Source organism: Muntiacus reevesi, chromosome 3, assembly GCF_963930625.1.
Source record: "Muntiacus reevesi chromosome 3, mMunRee1.1, whole genome shotgun sequence".
Lineage (NCBI taxonomy): Eukaryota > Metazoa > Chordata > Mammalia > Artiodactyla > Cervidae > Muntiacus > Muntiacus reevesi.
This window is the reverse complement of record NC_089251.1, coordinates 243295096-243317044: the sequence shown is the minus strand read 5'-3', so window position 1 is coordinate 243317044 and position 21949 is coordinate 243295096. Positions and strand designations below refer to the sequence as shown.

Here is a 21949-nt window from a genome sequence, read left to right as displayed (position 1 = left end):
CTTCCTGCCGTAATTTCCATACCATCCTGTGCATGCCTCCATCACAGCAGCCAGTATTCTTCTATTGCTTTCCCTCTTGCCCTAATTGCCTCCCCTCACCTCTCCTACTTCATTATAGATATCTTGAAGACATGTCCACATTTCTCTCAAGATGCTTCACTTTTATATGACTCAGTTTCCCCATGTGGAAAGTAGAAATAATAGTAATTCCTGCTCTTGAGCTGTTGTGAGGATGGATGAATTCATGTAAAGTCCTTAGGCTCATTTCAGACTCATGAAGTGAAGTGAGGTGAAGTCGCTCACTCGTGTCTGACTCTTTGTGACCCCATGGACTGTAGCCTACCAGGCTCCCCCATCCATGGGATTTTCCAGGCAAGAATACTGAAGTGGGTTGCCATTGCCTTCTCCAGGAGATCTTCCTGACCTGGGATCGAACCTGGGTCTCCTGCATTGTAGGCAGACGCTTTATTATCTGAGCCACCAGGGAAGTGGTGGCTCATAGTGAATGTTCAGTATAAGCTGCTGTTAGTAACACTATTAGCAATGTCATGTTCCCTCAATGTTTAGTATGGTGTCTAGCACACAGAGGACTTTCTCTGTACAATTTCTCAAGTAAATAAATGGAAAAAACACTAGACTTGTTCCATCAAAAGAAAGAGGTGTGATTGTTTACTCTGAGTCACTTTTATTTTATTTTTTTTTAAGAAAAAGGAGGGGGAAAGGCATAAAAATTCACCAAGGGAAAAGTGGTCTTTGTTTCTCCCTATACCCAGTTCTGATTTCCTTTCTGGCTGCTGGTCTTTCCCAAACTTGGCAACTTTGTGGCTCTGAATGAATTGTTGATGAGAAGGTTGGGTGGGAATGCCTCACAGGTTCCCCCAGTCGTACCTGGTGCTGTCAGCTTATCAGTGCTGTCTGTGGGTGGTGGTTGTCAGTATGTGAACTCAGGTATCTGTTCTTCAGATGTTCTGCACTGAGAAGTTTTTTTCTGGAAAGTTGAACAAGGGAGTAAATCCAGGCCATACCACTGCTGGTTCTGTTGAACAGAATCATATCTATTCTTTGAAATCCAGACTTTTGGAGATGAGTAGATTCTAGGTTTATCTCATGTGTTGCTTTGCAGTTTACAGTTGCTTTGTTTAGTTTTTTAAAAGAATTTCATGTTACTGAAATATTCTTTGAGTTCTCACACAAAGTTTAAATATGCAGTGATAGGAAAATGTATATCATATAAAATATGCTTACTTTAATCCATGTCCATATTTTAATTTACAGGAAGAGAAATTATCACAGCTAACAGGGTGCCAGGTGTTCAAAGTTTGAGTTTTGATTGGATTTCGAGGAATCTCTATTGGATAGATTCTTCTTATAGGAGTGTCAGTGTCATAAAGCTAGCTGATAAATCAAGACGTACAATCATCCAAAATTTAAATAACCCACGGTCAATCGTAGTTCATCCTACTGCTGGGTAAGTATGTTCATGTTTTCTTAAGAAAACAAGTGATGTTAGTGTGTGTTGGATACAGAGTTTTAGTTTGCAAGATGAGAAAGTGCTGGAAGTTGGTTGTATGACAGTGAATATACTTAGCACTACTGAACTGTACACCTAAAAATGGTCAATTTTATTATAAAAAAAATAAAAATGATAATAAAAAAAAGAAAACAAGTGATGCCATAGGTATTTGGCAAATCTAGTAAATACAAGATTGAACCATGTAAATTGAAATCACCTTAGATTGTATCCTTTTAGCATATGCTGAAATGATCACTTTACCTCCTTTCAAAATCTTTCTCCTAAGTTTTGGCTTTCCCAGCCTTCACTGAACTGTGTTTTTCTCATAGTCACATAGGACCAAACAGTGAGTCACAGATTCAGTGGAGAAGGAATGAATATGCAGCAGAATTATCAGGAAAGGCTCAAATTCCTTCCCAGCTTTAATGCATCAATACAAAGCTTACCAAAACTTTCTAAATCATGAAAAGTCTTTCAGACCACAAATTGTTTAACCACTGCATTGTTGATGGAGTCAGGCAAGAAAAGACAGAGCATTTCACATCATCCCTTCTAGTTCTTACCTTTTATATTTAAATATGTTTGATAGTTTGATAGCTTACGCTGAAGTCTTAAGCCAGGTAGTTATGTTTTAATAGAATAATAAAAAAGTGATGACTGGTAACTTACTAAAGCCTGATTGAGGGTACATAGCAAACACTTTACATAGTGCATAATCTCATCTAATTCAAAAGCTGGTTTGTGAGTGAGTATATACAAGACCTGTTTTGGACCTCAGAGAGATAAACTAACTTGCTCAAGGACCCACAGCTATTAAGCAACAGTTAGTATTAAAATTCCAGACCTATCTGACTACAAAGCCTGTGTGTCCAACATATTTTAAAACTGACGATGCTATTGATAAGAAGTTTTATTGCCTGATAGAGAGTTAAATGTTGATTTTCTAGTGAATTTATCTTAAGCTAAGTCTTTGGCAGTGGATTTTAAAAAGGCGTTAAATTCCTTTCCTAATCAGTCGTTCATTTAAAACAATATGAAGACAAAACAACATTTCAGAAAGTTACCTTTTGGAAAAGACTTATTTTAGTTCTTAAGGCTCACATGAAAGAGAAGAGCTTTTCCTCCCTACACTTATATTTTTCCTACCCTTTGAAATAAAAAAAAGGCATAAAAAAGATGTCTTGGATAAGACACCTTGGGTACATTGATTTGGGTGCATTTTTAATCAGGAATGAAATACTTTCCTGCAAATTCCTTATTAAAGATGATTAAAGAGTCATTTAGTGGATCCTGGATGTTTAATCTAGACAGTAAGTGAGAGATTATAAAATCTGTTTTTGTTTTTGTTTTGCTCATCGTTTATTTTATTTCAAGGACATGTAGTATTAAGTGAGAGATTATAAAATCTGTTTTTGTTTTTGTTTTGCTCATCGTTTATTTTATTTCAAGGACATGTAGTATTAATAATAAAATAATAATATTTTATTTCAAGGACATGTAATAATAATAATAGAATTGTGTCTTTTTAAAGAGCCTACTTGGTGACAATAGTCCTGAAGTCTAGCTCAGTGGTTCTCTGCCCTGGATGCTCATTTTAATGCTATTTGTATTTTCTATATATTTTTTAATATAAACCCTACAGAAAACTAGTTTGCAGCAATTCTCTGGAGAATCTGTGTTTGTGCTAAATCTAAGTCACGTAGTTTGTGCCGATGTTAACATCTTTGATTTATTACCTCTTTTTCTAGGTATATATTCTTCTCGGTTTGGTACCGTCCTGCTAAAATCCTGAGGGCATGGACTGATGGGTCTAACATTTTGCCTATAGTAAACAGTACTCTTGGGTGGCCCAGTGGGCTGTCCATTGATTGGAGGTAAGTAGGGATCATCCCAAATAGCTGCATCCCACTTACTAAGGGAGACATATTGTAGTTGGCCAGCTTCTGCTGGGATGAAAATGTATGCATTAAAATGAATATTCTGAAAATTGCTAGAGGAAGCAGAATAGGTTAAGACCCAGGGAAATAGAAGAAGGATTTGATGAAGTACTGGTCATGTGTAACTTTTACAGGGGTCATCTGGAGGATAGGAAATCTTTGGTGTCAACAAATGTATATTTGCCTATATGCACTATGGGAGAATTTTTGGAATATCAAATTTAAATTTTAAGAAAGTGACCTGTCAAGGAATATAGGAAAAGGTAACAGGGTAAACAAGCTTAGAGATATCAAATGCAAAAGCAGTTCATAGGAGAAAAAATAGGAAGAAATGTGTTTAACCTTTCAAACATAAGTTACTAACAATATTTTTCCTAAATGTGGATTTAATAAGGCAAAAACTAAAATTCTTAACTTGAAGATAACACTTCAGGTTTTCTAAGACATTTGAAAACCACTTCATAAAAGTTGCTTTGTTTTTCTGGGGAACATAAGACTATTAAACTTTGCTTAATGAATGTAAATGTGCCAACTGAACACGCTGTTCAGTTGAATTGCTCTTGTTGTTTAGTTGCTAAGTCGTGTATGACTCTTTTGCGACCCCATGGACTGTCCAACTCTTAGTCGTGTCCAACTCTTTCCACCCCATGGACTGTAGCCCACCAGGTTCCTCTGTCCATGGGATTTCCCAGGCAAGAATACTGACCTGGGTTGCCATTTCCTTCTTCAGGGGGGTCTTCCTGACCCAGGGCTCGAACCCATGTCTCCTGCATTGCAGACGGATTCTTTACTGCTGAGCCACCAGGGAAGCCCCTGATTTTGAATGCCCTTATTATAAGGTGTGCTTTTCTAGTTTCTGAGTAACCAATAACTAAGTATTTTGTTATTCTAGTTCTTCACGATTATACTGGGTAGATGCCTTTTTTGATAAAATTGAGCACAGTACCTTTGACGGTTCAGACAGAAAAGCCCTGACCAATGTACATCAGTTGACAAATCCTTTTGGACTTGCTGTCTTTGAAGGTATGTTTTGAACCAAAAGTGTTTTATTTATACTGTGCAAGCTGTATAAAACTCATCCTCATTTGACAATCTCATAATTCCAGAAAAACTGGTCACTTATGAAATGGTGCTCTTATGTCTAAATAAAACATTTGGTTTGTTGGTGAAATATTAATTTTTTTCTGTTTGAGACATTTTTATATAATAGTGCATCTGTTTTCTTCCTCCCATCTCCCCTCTTGTGAGTATAGGCATATTTTTGTGGGTTTGGTTGCTGGGAATAAGAATCTAGCTTGGCACCACGAAACAGGTGGTTTGTTTAGTCTTGATAATTGGGTTTCTGTGAATGATTGTGTAGCGTGTGCCAGGCCAAGAGTGTAAGGAGAAACTAAAATCTACCCTGGTTCTACTTGAACAAACCATAATTAACTTAGTTAGAGAGGCGCCATTTTGTGATCCACCAATGCCCCTACACGTACGCTAGTTGTGTCTCAGGTCGAAACTTCCTGCATGCATGCTAAGTCACTCAGTTTGACTCACAAAATATCTGACTCTCTGTGACTCAATGGACTATAACCTGCCAGGCTCCTCTGTCTGTGGAATTCTCCAGGCAAGAATACTGGAGTGGGTTGCCATGCCCTCTGCCAGGGGTTCTTCCCAATCCAGGGATTGAACCCACATCTCCTGCATTGCAGGTGGATTCTTTCCCATTGAGCCACCAGGGAAGTCCTGAAATTTCCTACTGTGAATAATTGGCTTCTGCTTAAAAAAAAAAAGTAGACACTGACTATAATTCAAAGACTTTCTCATATACATGTAGTATGGAATGAATAACTAGTAAATATATTCCATACTCCCCCCTGTTGTCTGTGGGGGAGTTATGTTATTTTAAAATTTTTTAAGTGCTCTTGTGAGATTTTTGAGTCAGTTATAAATATGCAGCCCCCCTCTCTTCAGCCTGTGAATTCTTTCTCCCTTTCTTCTAATGCTGTCTGACACATCCTATTTGTTCTCACATAGTAACAGTATAAACACGTTAAGTTTTCTCTGCTCTTTGCTGGAATATTTTGCAATTAAATAAAAATGCAGTTTTTATTTAATTGCTGGTTTGCAGTTTGATTGGCAGTCAGGCTAGATATGATTTAGTGAGTCCAATGACTGATTAGTCATTGATTAGACCATAGATAAGGAAAACTGGTTTTATGATAAAATTTCTGCCATCTTAGTCATTTTCTGATCAGTTGGAATTTTTAGTTGGTTATTGTTTTTTTTCTTTGGAAAACTCTATTGAAATATGCATTTATTTCCCTGCTTCAGTATCTAAGGTTAAATGAATACAATTGAATTTTTGATGTTTAAAATCTTGTATGGCCTCTAACTTCCATTTTCAGCTTTGTGGAGCATTATTGTCTTTTAAGGTGTAGGAACACTTATCTGGATAAATTTACTGATCCCTAAACATACACTAACATTTCCTTCTTGAACTATATCTGTACTTTGCCTTCTCAAAGCTCACTTTGAAATTTGAAAGTCAAAGTTTAAAAAAAAATGTTCTCATTAAACATGGAATATAAAATGTTTGACCTGGAAGAGAACTTAGAGATTAATTTTACTAGAAACACGAGCCCTCATACAGTGAAGATCACTCAGCAGTTTAGTGCTATGGCTAGGACAAGAATTCAGTCTTCTGAGGTATCATCTCATACTGTATAAAAGAATCCTGAGATTAAAAAAATTTTTACACATAGAGGGCTAAGCCCAATTGCTATTAAGTACCATCACAATATTCCATGTTCCAATGTTCTTCCCTGAATCTGAACACTACTATTATTAAAAATATAGGCTTCTTCTAGGTAGGATCTCTCTCAGATATCTATACTAGCAACTCTTTCTACTGTTTTTATTCCCTCATTCCTCTAGCACTCTTGTATCAGAAAGTATTCTTCCAACTCTGTTGTTTTATTAAAGGTCCTTAGCTTCAGAGGCTCAAAAGTCTTTAAGAAAAAAAAATATATATATATAAACTTCTAAAGAGTCATTTCTAGAATTAAAAATTATGGAAACAGAAACATATTTATTTAAACAGATACTTATGAAAAAAGCTTCCCACATTTGGAAGAAGCATTACAAACATATTGCATTTTCCTAGGTGAGCTGGGGCAAATAAACTTATCACCATATTTCTTCTTAGACTATATATATGTTACTGATTGGAGACGTGGTATTATTCGATTCGGGAAATACAATCCTGCACGATCGGTTGTTCTCCGAAGTGGTGTTGGTTCTGTAATGCGTGCGAAAGTATATGATTCTAGAATCCAGACAGGTGAGTAATGTTGCCAGGTTGTTTTGTATGGATGTATTTAATATGGTGGCTCATTTTACTTTTAATTTATTTACTATAACTCCTGATTGTTTTATCTTCCTGTCACTGAGATAATTTTAATGTGTAAGAATTTCTATTCAACTTTACTAACTTTAAGCATATGGGAGGAAAAACACGTTTCAGGACTTCTCTGTATTTAGATTGAATGTGTCATTTTGCACGTTCCTCTCCAAGAAGAAGTCAGTTTTTAATATTGGGTCTGACAGGTATTCTTTCCCATTCATTTTTTGTCACAAACCAAACCTGTGATCAACCTAAAAGGAATGTGCTTGACTCCCTCATTTGGGGGCATTGCTTTTTCAGGGTCTAATGCCTGTAACCGCCCCACCAACCCAAACGGCGACTGCAGTCACTTCTGCTTCCCAGTGCCGAATTCCCAGCGGGTGTGTGGCTGCCCCTATGGAATGAGTCTGGCTTCCAACCGTTTGACGTGTGTGGAGAGCTCGTCCCAAGAGCCGCCCTTGGAGCAGTGTGGCACGCTCTCCTTCCCCTGCCACAACGGCAGATGCGTGCCCCTTCAGTATCGCTGTGATGGCTTTGATGACTGTCTTGACAACAGTGATGAGGCTCAATGTACCACATCTAGTAAGTAGCTTATACATCAACAATGCGTCCTATGATATATGGAACAGAGAGAGGTGCGCTTTAAAAAAAAGGCTTAGGTTATCTCTATAGGAAAAAGGAATATGTACTCTAAAGGCTTTTAGAAAGCTGGATGGTGAATATTATTCATAGATAATGTTACAGATGATTTCTGCAGATTATTTGGACTATCCTCAATAAAACTTTTTTCTGATATTGGATGGACATGCAGAGTCACTGCATCTTGGCCTCTTCTACTCCACGATAAAAGGGATCTAATCTATAGTACTGGAGAGAATGGTATCATGGAATAAGTGTTTGCAATAATAGCTTTTGAAAATCTCATGTACTATATTCCTTTTTCTTCTCGTAGGTGTAAAATGGATTATGGGTGAAATGGTGATTTTAACCTTTATAATCTTCTTTTGATGGTAATCTAATTTATAATAAATACTATTGTGAAAGAAAAAAATCTCAGAAATTTCTATCAAGGAGACATTAATAGAAAGAGAAATGACATTTGAAAATAAAAGTGCTCGTTTGTACATTTTTGAAATTTATAAAGTTTTATTTTGTTTTATTTTGCACTTTTGTTTTTTAAAAGTGCAGATTTTTACATAAATGTTTTATCAATTTCAAATGAGCCATATGATGAGAGGAAGCATAGCTTAGAAGCAAAGGATGGACCTTACAGTCGTGACAACTAGAGCTTTGGTCTTGGGCACATGCCTGAGTCTCTCAGAGCCTCAACTTCCTCATCTGTAAAATGCAGATAATTATATGTACCTGGCAGTATCTTTGTGATGATTCAGAGAGAAAAAAAATATGTAAATAATAGTTGCCAAATAAATGTCAGTGAATGATGATGACTTTCACATTTTGTATAATGCTCCCGTTGAAAGGTAAGATCTCATTTAAAAGGCTGTAAAAACCAATGTCTTTATGGTCAATTCGTTTCTGTTGTAGATGCTACCTGTTCACCTTTAGCATTTGAGTGTAAACATGAAGGACACTGCATTCCCTCAATGTGGCGCTGTGACGGAGAGAATGACTGTCTGGATGGCAGCGATGAGCAGAACTGCCCCACCCGAGCACCCACTTCCTGCCGTGCTGATCAATTCACCTGTGACAATAACCTCTGTATCCCAAGGAGCTGGGTCTGTGACACAGATAATGATTGTAGGGATGGATCAGATGAAAAGTCATGCAGTAAGTTTTGAACTGATTTCTCTTGGCTCTTCAGCCTAGTAAATAGATTTGAACCATGAGTAGGCCTTGAGTACTTTCCTTGAAGGCTCATATAATTTTCATTGTATCTTAGCCACTTCTATTCCATCTGTCAACCAGTGTATTAATAGGCTCTAAAAGCAAAGACAGAGGAAGTCTTGCTAAATATTTTCTATGGAAGCAAAACAAGGACTATCTTTGATGTCTAACTAATATCCCAATGGAAACTGGAAAATAAAAATCCCACAACTAACTGTTCAGATATTTAAAACAATTGCCCTTTCTGAATCATATGAACACACCCGAATGTTTAGCTACTGGTTTTTCTTTTCATTTATACAGGCAAAAAGACAATAAAATAAAAAGGCAAGGACATTTCAATTTCATTAATCTTACCCACCTGCGCAGAGGGGGGTGCAGAGTTCCCTGGACTAAGTTTTGTTTTGGTTGCATAATTTGGGTAGTCCTTTTTTTTCAGGACTAGATAAGCTTTAAGATCCCCTCTAGCTTTCACATTCTGTAAGACTATATTATGATTCCTGTTTTGGGTCATAGAGGCAGCCTGTCTGACCCTAAGGCTATGTCTCTTCAGCCAGCTAGGATCCTGGTTTTGAGGATAGTTCTGCTTAGACTTTGGATTAAATTCAGTTATCATGATCCAGTTAAATCCAGTTATCATGTGGACCATGCTCCATGACCACAGTCCATCCTGTCTTGTGGGCTGAGTTCCATTGCTTAACTGTGCAGAAGGGTCTTGGACTTCATACTATTCATGAGGTGCAGTCCAAATCAAGGCCATGATGCTTATCTTCTACATATGGTCTGTTCTTCAAAGTATCCTCACAGTTTCTGACTCTGCCCTTTATTATTTCTGTTCCTCTCTCTAAAAAGGCGATCTGTCTGACTTGCAGGAATTTTGAGCACACATACAACTGAGATAATTTATGTATTTCCTAAGCATTATACAGTTTGTCTCTGGTACATATTGGACAAGAAATAAACTATTAACTTGGTTTTGTTTTTGGATGACATTAGATCATACACAGACATGTTCACCTACTCAGTTTCATTGCCCTGATCACCGATGTATTGCCCTATCTTTTGTCTGTGATGGGACCAAGGACTGTGCTGACGGATCTGATGAGATTGGCTGTAGTAAGTACATTGTTTTATTTTTTAATTAATTAATTGCTTAATTAATCCATTGAGGTTGTAAGTCCATAACTGATGTATATGTTTCAGGTGTACAACATACTAATTAACATTCAAAGATTAAATCCATTTATAATTGTAAAATATCAGCTATGTTCCCTTTGTTGTGTAATATATTCCTGTAGCTTATCCCTATCTTGTCCCTGCCCCCTTCCTTCTGCCCACTATTAACCACTTACTTGTTCTCTATGTCTGTGAATTTGTTTCTTTTTGGTTGTTTTCATTAGTTTGTTTTAGTTTTTAGATTCCACTTATACCTGACATTATATGGTATTTGTCTTTCTCTTTATGACTAAGTCCATCCATGTTGTTGCAGATGGCAAAATTTCATTCTTTTTTATGGCTGAGTGGTGCTCCATTGCACCACTGTTTATGGACAGTGGTCTTTGTCTATTCCTCTGTTTATGGACAAATAAGCTGCTTACCTATCTTGGCTGTTGTAATAATGGTTTTTTTTTTTTTTAATTCATGATGTTTAGAAAAATTTCAATGTTCAGTTGTCTGTTCCTTGGCTTAATTTCTAATATTTTTCTCTCATTTTCAGTGATTAACTGCACTGCTTCTCAATTCACATGTGTTAGTAATGGTCAGTGTATTAACAAGATATATCATTGTGATGGTATTTTTGACTGCGATGACCACTCTGATGAGACAGATTGTCGTAAGTACCATATACCTAGCATGTTTCAGGTGACGGGATCATTTCTTAATTACCGGGATTGCTCTTACCACAGATTTTCTCTTAGATAAGCTAGAGGGAAGGCAGCCTAATTAACAAAACATTGTCCAAGGGCCAAAGTATTGATTGTATAATAAAATCAAATCAACATCACCAAATAGGGATAAGTTGTGAATCAAGTAGTTGTAAATGGGCACTTTTTAATTGTCTTTTGAGTAGGTTAAATATTTCTCAGGTATTTTTGTTTTCAGTATTACCTGGGGCATTCAAAATTAGTGGGTTTCAATGAGGGTTGCCATATATAAAGATATTTTAATGGTTTCCTTTAAGTCTCAATAGGAGGTCACATCAAGCAAATCATTTGTTTGGTATCTGCTAACATGTTTTCTTGGTCTTTGTCCTGGGAGTGTGATAGAAAGTAAGAAACAAAGCAAGGCAGATAGTTAATAAGGGCTTTGTAGAAATGATACAGATAAAATTCAGTGAAGGTTCCCAGGAAAGAAGGACTTCAGGGACTATAAATCTGATGGACCTGTAAACTTCACAGGCTGTAGACCTAATAATGGAAAGGACTTGTTATTGCCATTTTTATATTAAACAAGGTGAGGTGGTCATTTGTTTGAATGTTCATGTTTTGGATCATAAAAAGTAGATTTCTATCAATTCTCCTCCCTTATCAGAAAAGAGGGTTTCCCTGATGGCTCAGTGGTTCGGAATCCACCTGCCAATGCAGGAGATGAGGGTTTGATCCCTGGGTCCAGAAGATCCCTGGATTAGGAAATGGCAGCCCACTCCAGTGTTCTTGCCTAGAGAATCCAGTGGACAGAGGAGCCTGGTGGGCTGTAGTCTCCGGGGTCACAAAGAGTCGGACATGACTGAGTGACTAAACAACAACAACAATCAGAAAAGGGTGGTTTATATCTATGGATAAAAGAAAATATAAATGCTTACATACTTAATAAGTGTGTACAACACCCAGAAATTCTTAACCACTGAAGTTTCTGTTTCACATTGAAAACATGGAATTCTTCTCAGGTGATCTGAGGTTAAAGTGCCATTGCCTCTGGCTTTCTATTACCTTACAAGGTCCCTGGGAGAGTGTTTGGGTTTACTCCTGTGAAATAGCCAAGCAATCAATAAGAATTGCTTGATGAATAGTGGAGAGTTTGCAAAGAATGGAAGATTTACAGTCATCTTGGCTTCATCATCATCAGTTCAGTTGCTCAGTCATGTCCGACTCTTTGCAACCTCATGAATTGCAGCACGCCAGGCCTCCCTGTCCATCACCAACTCCTGGAGATTACCCAAACTCATGTCCATTGAGTCGGTGGTGCCATCCAACCATCTCATCCTCTGTTGTCCCCTTCTTCTCCTGCCTTCAATCTTTCCCAACATCAGGGTCTTTTCAAATGAGTCAGCTCTTCGAATCAGGTGACCAAAATATTGGAGTTTCAACTTCAACATCAGTCCTTCCAATGAACACCCAGGACTGATCTCCTTTAGGATGGACTGGTTGGATCTCCTTGTTGTCCAAGGGACTCTCAAGAGTCATCTTCAACACCACACAGTTCAAAAGCATCAATTCTTTGGCACTCAGCTTTCTTTATAGTCCAACTCTCACATCCATACATGACCACTGGAAAAGCCATAGCCTTGACTAGACGGACCTTTGTTGGCAAAGTAATGTGTCTGCTTTTTAATATGCTGTCTAGGTTGGTCATAGCTTTCCTTCCAAGGAGTAAGTGTCTTTTAATTTCATGGCTGCAATCACCATCTACAGTGATTTTGGAGCCCAGAAAAATAAAGTCAGCCACTGTTTCCACTGTTTCCCCATCTATTTCCCATGAAGTGATGGGACTGGATGCCATGATCTTAATTTTCTGAATGTTGAGCTTTAAGCCAACTTTTTCACTCTCCTCTTTCACTTTCATCAAGAGGCTCTTTAGTTCTTCTTCACGTTCTGCCATAAGAGTGGTGTCATCTGCATCTGTGAGGTTATTGATATTTCTCCCGGCAATCTTGAATCCAGCTGTGCTTCCTCCAGCCCAACATTTCGCATGATGTATGCTGCATATAAGTTAAATAAGCAGGGTGACAATATACAGCCTTGATGTATTCCTTTTCCTATTTGGAACCAGTCTGTTGTTCCATGTCCAGTTCTAACTGTTGCTTCCTGACCTGCATACAGGTTTCTCAAGAGGCAGGTCAGGTGGTCTGGTATTCCCATCTCTTTCAGAATTTTTCACAGTTTATTGTGATCCACACAGTCAAAGGCTTTGGCATAGTCAATGAAGCAGAAATAGGTATTTTTCTGGAACTCTCTTGCTTTTTTGATGATCCAGCAGATGTTGGCAATTTGATCTCTTGTTCCTCTGCCTTTTCTAAAACCAGCTTGAACATCTGGAGGTTCACGGTTCATGTATTGCTGAAGCCTGACTTGGAGAATTTTGAGCATTACTTTACTAGCCTGTGAGATGAGTGCAATTGTGTGGTGGTTTGAGCATTCTTTGGCATTGCCTTTCTTTGAGATTGGAATGAAAACTCACCTTTTCCAGTCCTGTGGCCATTGCTGAGTTTTCCAAATTTGCTGGCATGTTGAGTGCAGCACTTTCACAGCATCATCATATAGGATTTGAAATAGCTCAACTGGAAATCCATCACCTCCACTAGCTTTGTTCGTAGTCATGCTTCCTACGGCCCACTTGACTTCACATTCCAGGATGTCTGGCTCTAGGTGAGTCACCATTGTGATTATCTGGGTCGTGGAGATCTTTTTTGTACAGTTCTTCTGTGTATTCTTGCCACCACTTCTTAATATCTTCTGCTTCTTTTAGGTCCATACCATTTCTGTCCTTTATCAAGTCCATCTTTGCATGAAATATTCCCTTGGTATCTCTAATTTTCTTGACGAGATCTCTATTCTTTCCTATTCTATTGTTTTCCTCTATTTCTTTGCATTGATCACTGAGGAAGGCTTTCTTATGTCTCCTTACTATTCTTTGGAACTCTGCATTCAAATGGGAGTATCTTTCCTTTTCTCCTTTGCTTTTCACTTCTCTTCTATTCATAGCCATTTGTAAGGCCTCCTCAGACAGCCATTTTGCTTTTTTGCATTTCTTTTTCTTGGGGATGGTCTTGATCCCTTCCTCCTGTACATTGTCACAAATCTCCGTCCATAGTTCGTCAGGCACTCTGTCTATCAGATCTAGTCCCTTAAATCTATTTCTCACTTCCACTGTATAATCACAAGGGATTTGATTTAGGTCGTACCTGAATGGTCTAGTGGTTTTCCCCACTTTCTTCAATTTAAGTCTGAATTTGGCAATAAGGAGTTCATGATCTGAGTCTCAGTCAGCTCCCGGCCTTGTTTTTGCTGACTGTTTAGAGCTTCTCCATCTTTGACTGCAAAGAATATAATCAATCTGATTTCGGTGTTGACCATCTGGTGATGTCCATGTGTAGAGTCTTCTCTTGTGTTGTTGGAAGAGGGTGTTTGCCATGAGCAGTGTGTTCTCTTCTTGGCAAAACTCTATCAGCCTTTGCCCTGCTTCATTCTGTACTCCAAGTCCAAATTTGCCTGTTACTCCAGGTATGTCTTGACTTCCTACTTGGCTTCATTTAGTATAATTCATTTGAGGGAAAGTGATAACGTCCAAATATATGAAATACATGAATTCCATGTCACCATAGCTGTTTAACCTCTATTAAATGCGCTGATGATTCTTTATTATTCAATCCAAAGTTAGAAACACAGAAAATAGAATTTTCTTTTGACTCAGGGACTTCTATCCATTGTACATCCGTTTCTTTGTTATTAGGTCCATTAATCAGATCAGACAGAGAAGACACTCATTTTAGATGTTAATATTACATTTGTCATAATCATTATTAGAAACCCTCCATTGATCCAAAATGATTTCTTTTGAACCTAGGAGTTATATAAAAGGGATTATGGATCACATTCACAAATGCATTTTCCGCATGCTGTTCTCTTAGCAACCAGGCCTCCTGGGATGTGCCACCAAGATGAATTCCAGTGCCAAGAAGATGGGATCTGCATTCCGAAGACCTGGGAGTGTGATGGGCATGAGGACTGCATCCAGGGATCTGATGAGCACAATGGCTGTCCCCCCAAAACCTGCCATCCATCTCATTTTGTCTGTCAAAACGGAAACTGCGTCTATAGAAATTGGCTCTGTGATGGGGACAATGATTGTGGAGACATGAGCGATGAGAAGGACTGCCCTACTCAGCCTTTTCGGTGTCCCAGTTGGCAGTGGCAATGCCCCAGCCATAGCATCTGTGTGAATATGAGTGCAGTGTGTGATGGTGTCCCTGACTGCCCTGGTGGGACAGATGAGTCCCCGCTTTGCAGTAAGTTTCCTGACCACAGTTTACTGGCCATGTTTACTGGCCAGTTTACTGACCACAGTTTACTGGCCAGTTTACTGGCCACAGTTTACTGCTCATCCTGAGCAGTGGCCAGCTGTGTGTCGTCATTGTCACAATCACCGTGTAGTTCTTGAGGAAGGAATCTCAGTTCTCTGAATTTCAACCTGTGTAGGGATAGCCATCATGGAATTCAAATAAATCATCACTGGATAGTATTTCTCATTTAATCCTTTGCACCCAGTTCTGTGTTCTTACTTCATTAGATCATCAGATTAAATTTGGTCCTGTTGGGTAATGCACTCATAAGTTTTTCCAGCTTTCATATTTCATAATTTCAATCAGAACTTACCACAAAACAAATGAAGTCCAGGGATTTGGGTTTGCTGTGATTAAAATCCTGTGATTGGCATATCATCCTAATTACTGTCATTTCTTTCTTTGCTCTTTAATCAATGCTCACTCTCAGATGAACCCCAGCCAGGTATGACTGCAAAGTATTTTAGATTCTTATGATTTTATTTGCATTGCATTTGTGCTGAAAATGTCTTAATCATTTTGACTTACTTCCCCTTCTGGTACATGTTTCATACCATGACTCTTATAAATAAGAGTACACATGGAAATAGAGGGTATTTGCATCTACAGGCAGATAACTATCTTGGGTACCTCGGGCATCGTCATTTTAGCCCTGAAAGTAAGGATGATGGTATGTTAGTGTATCTATACCCTCTAGTCTTTCAGTTGTCTTTCCCCATTGTAAACCTTTCAGCTCTGTTCTTAGTGTCAAAGTCTTATCTTTCATATCTGTGTAGGTAGCAGAATGACAGAAAACAAATGGGAAGTAATTTAGGTCTCTTTGCATGCTTTACCAATGACAGCTATGTTTTTTTATATTTCCTCCACATTTCTTTCATGGCACTAAATGGAGTTATATTTGAAGGTTGTAGTGAAGAAAGTGGTCCCAGTCCAGTGGATGTGAAAGATGGTAAATCCTTAGGCAAGTCAGAGCACTGGACAGTCTATGGACCTCATCCATGTGGATTCTGCTCATAGCTCATACTTGGGTATTGTGTTGAGGGTGACGTGAGACATGTGTGACATGTAATATAACAGGATGAACCAAAGAAGCAAAGATTCCTGACTTTTCCCCTTTGTGATTTCTTTTTCTTTATTCTAGACCAGAATAGCTGCTCTGATTCCAATGGTGGTTGTACTCACCAGTGTATTCAAGGGCCTTATGGGGCCCAGTGCCAATGTCCATTGGGATACCTGCTTGGAAATGACTCTAAGACCTGCGAAGACATAGATGAATGTCGTATTCGAGGCTTTTGTAGCCAGTACTGTTACAACATGAGAGGTTCTTTCCGGTGCTGGTGTGATTCAGAATACAGGCTAGACGCTGATCGGAGGACTTGTAAAGCTACAGGTAATGAAAGTGAACTAACTCCAGCTAGTTTAACAGGCACACTCCAGACACCATCTTTGTATAATACCTAATGAATTAAATTCAACCAGTATTAATTCTGGGCTTCCGAGATGGCACAGTGCTATAGAATTTGTCTGTGAATGCAGGTAGACGTAAGAAACACAGGTTCAATCCCTGACTCAGGAAGATCGCCTGGAATTGGAAATGGCAGCCCACTCCAGTATTCTTGCCTGGCAAATACCATGGACAGAGGAGCCGGGTGGGCTACAGTCCATGGGGTGGCAAAGAGTTGGACACGACTGAACATAGCACACACATAGCATTAATTCAGTTTCTATGACATGAAAGTGTTGTGCTATGTGTTAGGGTATTGATGTGGCTGCTTTAAATGTGACCAAATAAAGAATACTAACACCAAAGAGGCAGTTTCTTCTTTTCAGGTAGGAGTCTGGAGGGTAGAGGGTTTGGGGGTAAAAGCTGGTGTGCCTTCCATCCAGGGATCCAGTGATCTTGCTCCAGAGTTTGCCTGTTCCCAGGAAGTATGAAAGGGGTGAGCAGCTTCCTTTTAAGGATGATACCTGGAATTTGACACTTCATTTTGGTTTGCATTTTATTGATGGAAACTTAATCATATATTCTCTCCAAATTGAAATGAAAATGGAGAAACGTCTCTAGCTCTTAGGCCCTGTGCTGTGCTAAAGCTTGGCATAATTTATTACTAAAAAGGAAGACGAGAGAGGACATGGGAATGATTAGAAATCTCTGCCACAGCTGAATGCAGAGTACGAAATAAGCAAGTACAAAAGTAACTATAGTAACAGGAGGAATGCAAGAATAGTTCACTCCAGGTTGATAGATAAATACTGAAGTGTAATTCAAGGATGAAAGATATTTTGAAAGCTTACTTTCAGTACTTGTGAAAATCAGCTATTAAGGTAACATCATTCTTATGTTTTTTGTTTGTTTGTTTTTCCCCATTACTTTAATTTGGAATGGCATCTTCTTTCCGTTATCAAAGATATTACAGCAAATATTGTTGTTTCTCCCAGAATCATTGACACTTCTATTTTCTTCTTGAACAGAATCTGAAAGTCTGTTACTGGTGGCGAGTCAGAGCCAGCTTATTGCTGGCAATATTACCCGGCAGGGGTACTTTATCTACCCGGTTATCCAACATGGTTCTCACATTGTGGCTGTTGATTTTGATTCCGTCAGTGGTCGTATCTTTTGGTCTGATGGAACTCAGGGTAAAATCTGGAGTGCCTTTCAAAATGGAACTGATAGAAAACTAGTAAGTACATAAGTACATGTCTACTAGCCTTTGATCTGACTAGTTCCCCAGTCTCAGGTCTATTTGCTGTTAATCACCAGTGAGAGAAGGTCCTACGTTATCTTAAGTGGTTCTCATATCTCCCTCTGGGCCATCCATACTTAAAAGCCCTGGATGTTCCTAACTCCTATCTGATGGGATCTGAAGGGAGAGACTTGAATCTGAATACCAGGTTATATGATACAGAGATCTCATTGCATCTTGGAAGTCCTTTCTGCATTTTTTTTTCTCTAGTGGATAAAAAACAAGGGAGACACAGGGGAGGTTACTTTTCTTTCTTTTGTCTTTTAAAATATTTTAAAAATTTATTATTTATTTTCTATCATGGTTTATTATATAGGATAGTGAATATAGTTCCCTGTGCTATACAATAGGACCTTGTAGTTGAAGTTGCTTTTCTTAGCTTTAATTCAGTTATGTTTCTTGATCAGTCTCCCAGAGTTTCAATTTCTTCATCCTTGGTGGTTATGTTTCCTCTGCCCCCTTAGAACCTTATTTTGTAATTGTTGGCTCTCAATCAATAAAGGCATTACTTTTGCCATGAGAACACTGTAAAGTTTCATAGGGTGGCCAACTTAGCAAATGGATACAGTTTTTGTTTAACTGAAAAAATTCTGAAACCAAAACTCCACACTAATCCAACAATAAAGTATTCAATTCTACACCATCTTGTAGATTTTCCCTAGAAAACCCTACTGTTTCTACATGGGAAGACCATATTTTCTAGTCCTCACATAAAATCATAGGACAAGTTAGGTGATAACCTTATTTTCAATTTTCATTTTATTTCTGTGTTTGGATTATTTCTTGAGAGTTCACTTACTATTCACTTTTGTCTTTAGATACTTGACAGTGGTGTCAGCCTGACTGGAAATATTGCAGTAGATTGGATAGGACGCAATCTTTACTGGACAGACATTTCCCTGCAAACAATTGAAGTCGCTAAACTGGATGGGAGCCACAGGACTGTGCTGCTTAGTGAAAACACAACAAATCCAGGGGGACTAGTAGTAGATCCCAGAGCTACGTAAGACATTTTTTTTCCCCTTAAATATCATGTTGCCTTAACATTGTATGAGAGGAAATAATAGTAATGTGATGTGGTTAATACTCATATCACACTATTTTAAATGATCCCTTGTTTAAACATCTCTATATAAATGTTAGCCATATAGCTACTTGTTGCTGTCTTCCTTTATCTGAATAGTCTTCTTCATAAAGTACACAAGAGCAATTGATTGTTCACTTAAATTAAAGACCATATTATTTTTTAGCTTGCAAGTATATGATGAAGTGTCTAACAAATGCATGCAGTAATACACTTTATATGTATACAACACAAAGCCAGATTTTCTTGCTTCAGTTTCGTATTGTTTACTATAACTTCATTTTAGGTGATATAAGGAAATTTTTGCCTCCTGGCCCTAAAGGAAAGGAGAAATTCTTTCATGCTTAGAAATCTTTGAGGGCTTCTTTCCTTGAATTTCCTTAGATTGTCTTCTGCAGGAAGATGAGTTAGGCAAATTATGTTCAATGCAGTGTAGATTTGCTAGATATTGTAAAGTATTACACACCAGTGAAATTTATGATGAATCTGATGATGAATAACGACTTTCTTAAAAATGACAAGGTAGATAAACAAGGACAGATGGACTTTTCTAGATCAACTGTATGTGGATTGTACAGAAACACAAATAAGCATTTAGACATTTCAGCATGTCACACTGTACTGCATGTTTTATGAACATTATAAAAACACCCAGATGGCTTGTGATTGCATTATGATTGCAGTTTTACTTTGTGACACAGTAAGCTCTTGTATATATTCTGAACTGGAGATGTGTTATTTTAAGCAGAGCATAAGCATGATATTCTATTATTTAAAATGACAATTATTTTCCATGTAGAAATATGTCCTGTCCAATTGGTAACTCATTTCTTTTCACAGTGACCGCGTGATGTTCTGGTCTGACTGGGGCAATCACCCTCGCATTGAGCGAGCTAGCATGGATGGCAGTCAGCGCACTGTCATTGTCCAGGAGAAGATCTACTGGCCCACTGGATTAGCTCTTGATTACCCCAACAGGCTAATCTATTTCATGGATGGCTATCTTGATTACATAGACTTCTGTCACTATGATGGAAGCAATCGGAGGCAGGTGATAGCCAGTGATTTGGTAAGTTGGTAGCAAAGAAAGGAAATTAAACTAAGATTATGGTTTAGCAGGAAGCATATGGAGTAAAAGAAAAGTAAGAAATTCACTGCTGTGTCATAGACATCCAGAAAATATCAACAGGAAGGAGGGCCAGTCCCTCTTTTTTCACAAAAAATAATTATTCCTGTTCATGGTCCAGGAAAGAATAATAGCTTGCGTGATTTAGTTGATCTGTTATTTAGTTGATGCCAATCTGTTGTTTCCACGTAAAGAATGATTTAATTATATGTAAATTCCTCAATGAAATCAGAGTTTGTTGCATATTTTGTATTTTTATTCAGGGAATTCTGGTGAATTTATTTTCACAAGTTAAATGGGGAAATGAAGAAAATATGTATTTTACTGAAGAGCTCTTTTAGCCTTCAGAGTAAAGATGAAGGCTAAATGACACAGGTCCATGAAGTATTTTTGATTTGTCAGGGGGATGTAGGTCAAGAAGTATATTTTTTTCTACCTCTTGAGCAAGGATTTTACTATGTCTTTATTAAGTTAAATGCTAAAGGAAACCATCTGCTTGGGTAGGTATCCCTTCCTACTTTGTTCATCTTAGTTTTTATTTCTAGGTCTCATTGTTCTCTTCTGCTTCACAGATTCTGCGCCATCCTTATTCCATAAGTCTCTTTGAAGATACTGTGTACTGGAGTGATCGTGCTACTCATGAGGTTATGAAAGCCAATAAGTGGCATGGGGGGAACCAGTCAGTGGTGATGACACTTCACCAACCTCTTGGCATTGTTGTGGTTCATCCTGCAAAACAGCCAGTTTGTAAGTGATAGACATATCTTTGCTGGGTATAGCTTGGAAAACATTGATTCTGGAAATGTAAAATGTATAATTTTGCAGACCCATTTGTTTGGACAGGGTATTTCCATGATTTCTATTTATCATGGAAAACACAAACCTTTTATGTCTTTACCTACTCAAAGTCTCCCTGGTTTTTTTTCTCTCACTTATTCTTGCCACACTGGGCTTCACTGGACTTCCTTTTGGTACAGAAGCATATCAGGCTTCTTCCCATCCCTGAATGTCTGCACTGGCTCTGCACTGGCCCTCTGCCCTGGGGTGCTCCTTGCCCAGATCTCTGTCTGAGGTGCTCCTTCGTGTCACTCTCAGATGGTTTTTTGTGCCTTCATTCTCTCAGATGGTTCTTGACCATCCTATCGAAAATGACTCTCTCTTTCATAATTCTTTTGTTCTTTATTCTCATATTCTAGAGTCACACAATTTATGAGTTTAGTTCTGGTTCCTTTTGTTATAATAACTGCCTCATATTTACAGTCTTCCCGGATTCCTGCAGTTGGATTCTTTAACACTAACACCACCTTGAAAGCCTGTTTGGCTTTACTAGTTTTTGAGTAAACGAATGGATTACTGCATCTAACCAAGTGTATGTAATGAGAATATATAAGATCTAGAGAATATCCTATCAGCACAGGATACACACCAAATTTCTTTACTTCAAGGAATAGAAACACACAAAGATGTTATTAATGAAAAAAAGAAAGATTGTTACCTAACCAGAACTTTCACAACAGTAGGTAAGGTCACATAGAGAACACAACTTGGTTTCATTTAATGTAAAAAGATCTTTTTGGGGTCAGCCAAGGAAACACATCTTCAGTTCAGTTCAGTTCAGTCGCTCAGTCATGTCTGACTCTTTGCGACCCCATGAATCGCAGCACTCCAGGCCTCCCTGTCCATCACCGACTCCCGGAGCTTACTCAAACCCATGTCCATCGAGTTGGTGATGCCATCCAGCCATCTCGTCCTCTGTCGTCCCCTCCTCCTCCTGCCCCCAATCCCTCCCAGCATCAGGGTCTTTTCCAATGAGTCAACTCTTCGCATGAGGTAGCCAGAGTATTGGAGTTTCAGCTTCAACATCAGTCCTTCCAATGAACACCCAGGACTGATCTCCTTTAGGATGGACTGGTTGGATCTCCTTGCAGTCCAAGGGACTCTTATGTAGCTTCAAATTTCTACTTCTAAGCTCTGGGTTACTCAGGGGCTACTTGAGTTCATAATCCATTTATAGACTGGATTGATCTGT

General features: G+C 38.4%; 1 protein-coding gene across 2 annotated transcripts in view; it reads left to right on the top strand.

Annotated features, from left to right (window-relative positions):
• The window catches only part of LRP2 (LDL receptor related protein 2), a 187097-nt gene that overhangs the window by 85106 nt on the left and 80042 nt on the right, over positions 1 to 21949 (top strand). For both annotated transcript variants that reach the window (XM_065931701.1, XM_065931700.1), the window contains exons 17-30: positions 1276 to 1468; positions 3262 to 3387; positions 4343 to 4473; positions 6644 to 6778; positions 7142 to 7423; positions 8387 to 8629; positions 9683 to 9802; positions 10404 to 10520; positions 14535 to 14912; positions 16108 to 16356; positions 17439 to 17647; positions 18529 to 18713; positions 19635 to 19863; positions 20493 to 20667. In XM_065931701.1, coding sequence (XP_065787773.1) covers positions 1276 to 1468; positions 3262 to 3387; positions 4343 to 4473; positions 6644 to 6778; positions 7142 to 7423; positions 8387 to 8629; positions 9683 to 9802; positions 10404 to 10520; positions 14535 to 14912; positions 16108 to 16356; positions 17439 to 17647; positions 18529 to 18713; positions 19635 to 19863; positions 20493 to 20667 — 2772 coding nt within the window. The remainder of the gene's footprint in view (positions 1 to 1275; positions 1469 to 3261; positions 3388 to 4342; positions 4474 to 6643; positions 6779 to 7141; positions 7424 to 8386; positions 8630 to 9682; positions 9803 to 10403; positions 10521 to 14534; positions 14913 to 16107; positions 16357 to 17438; positions 17648 to 18528; positions 18714 to 19634; positions 19864 to 20492; positions 20668 to 21949) is intronic.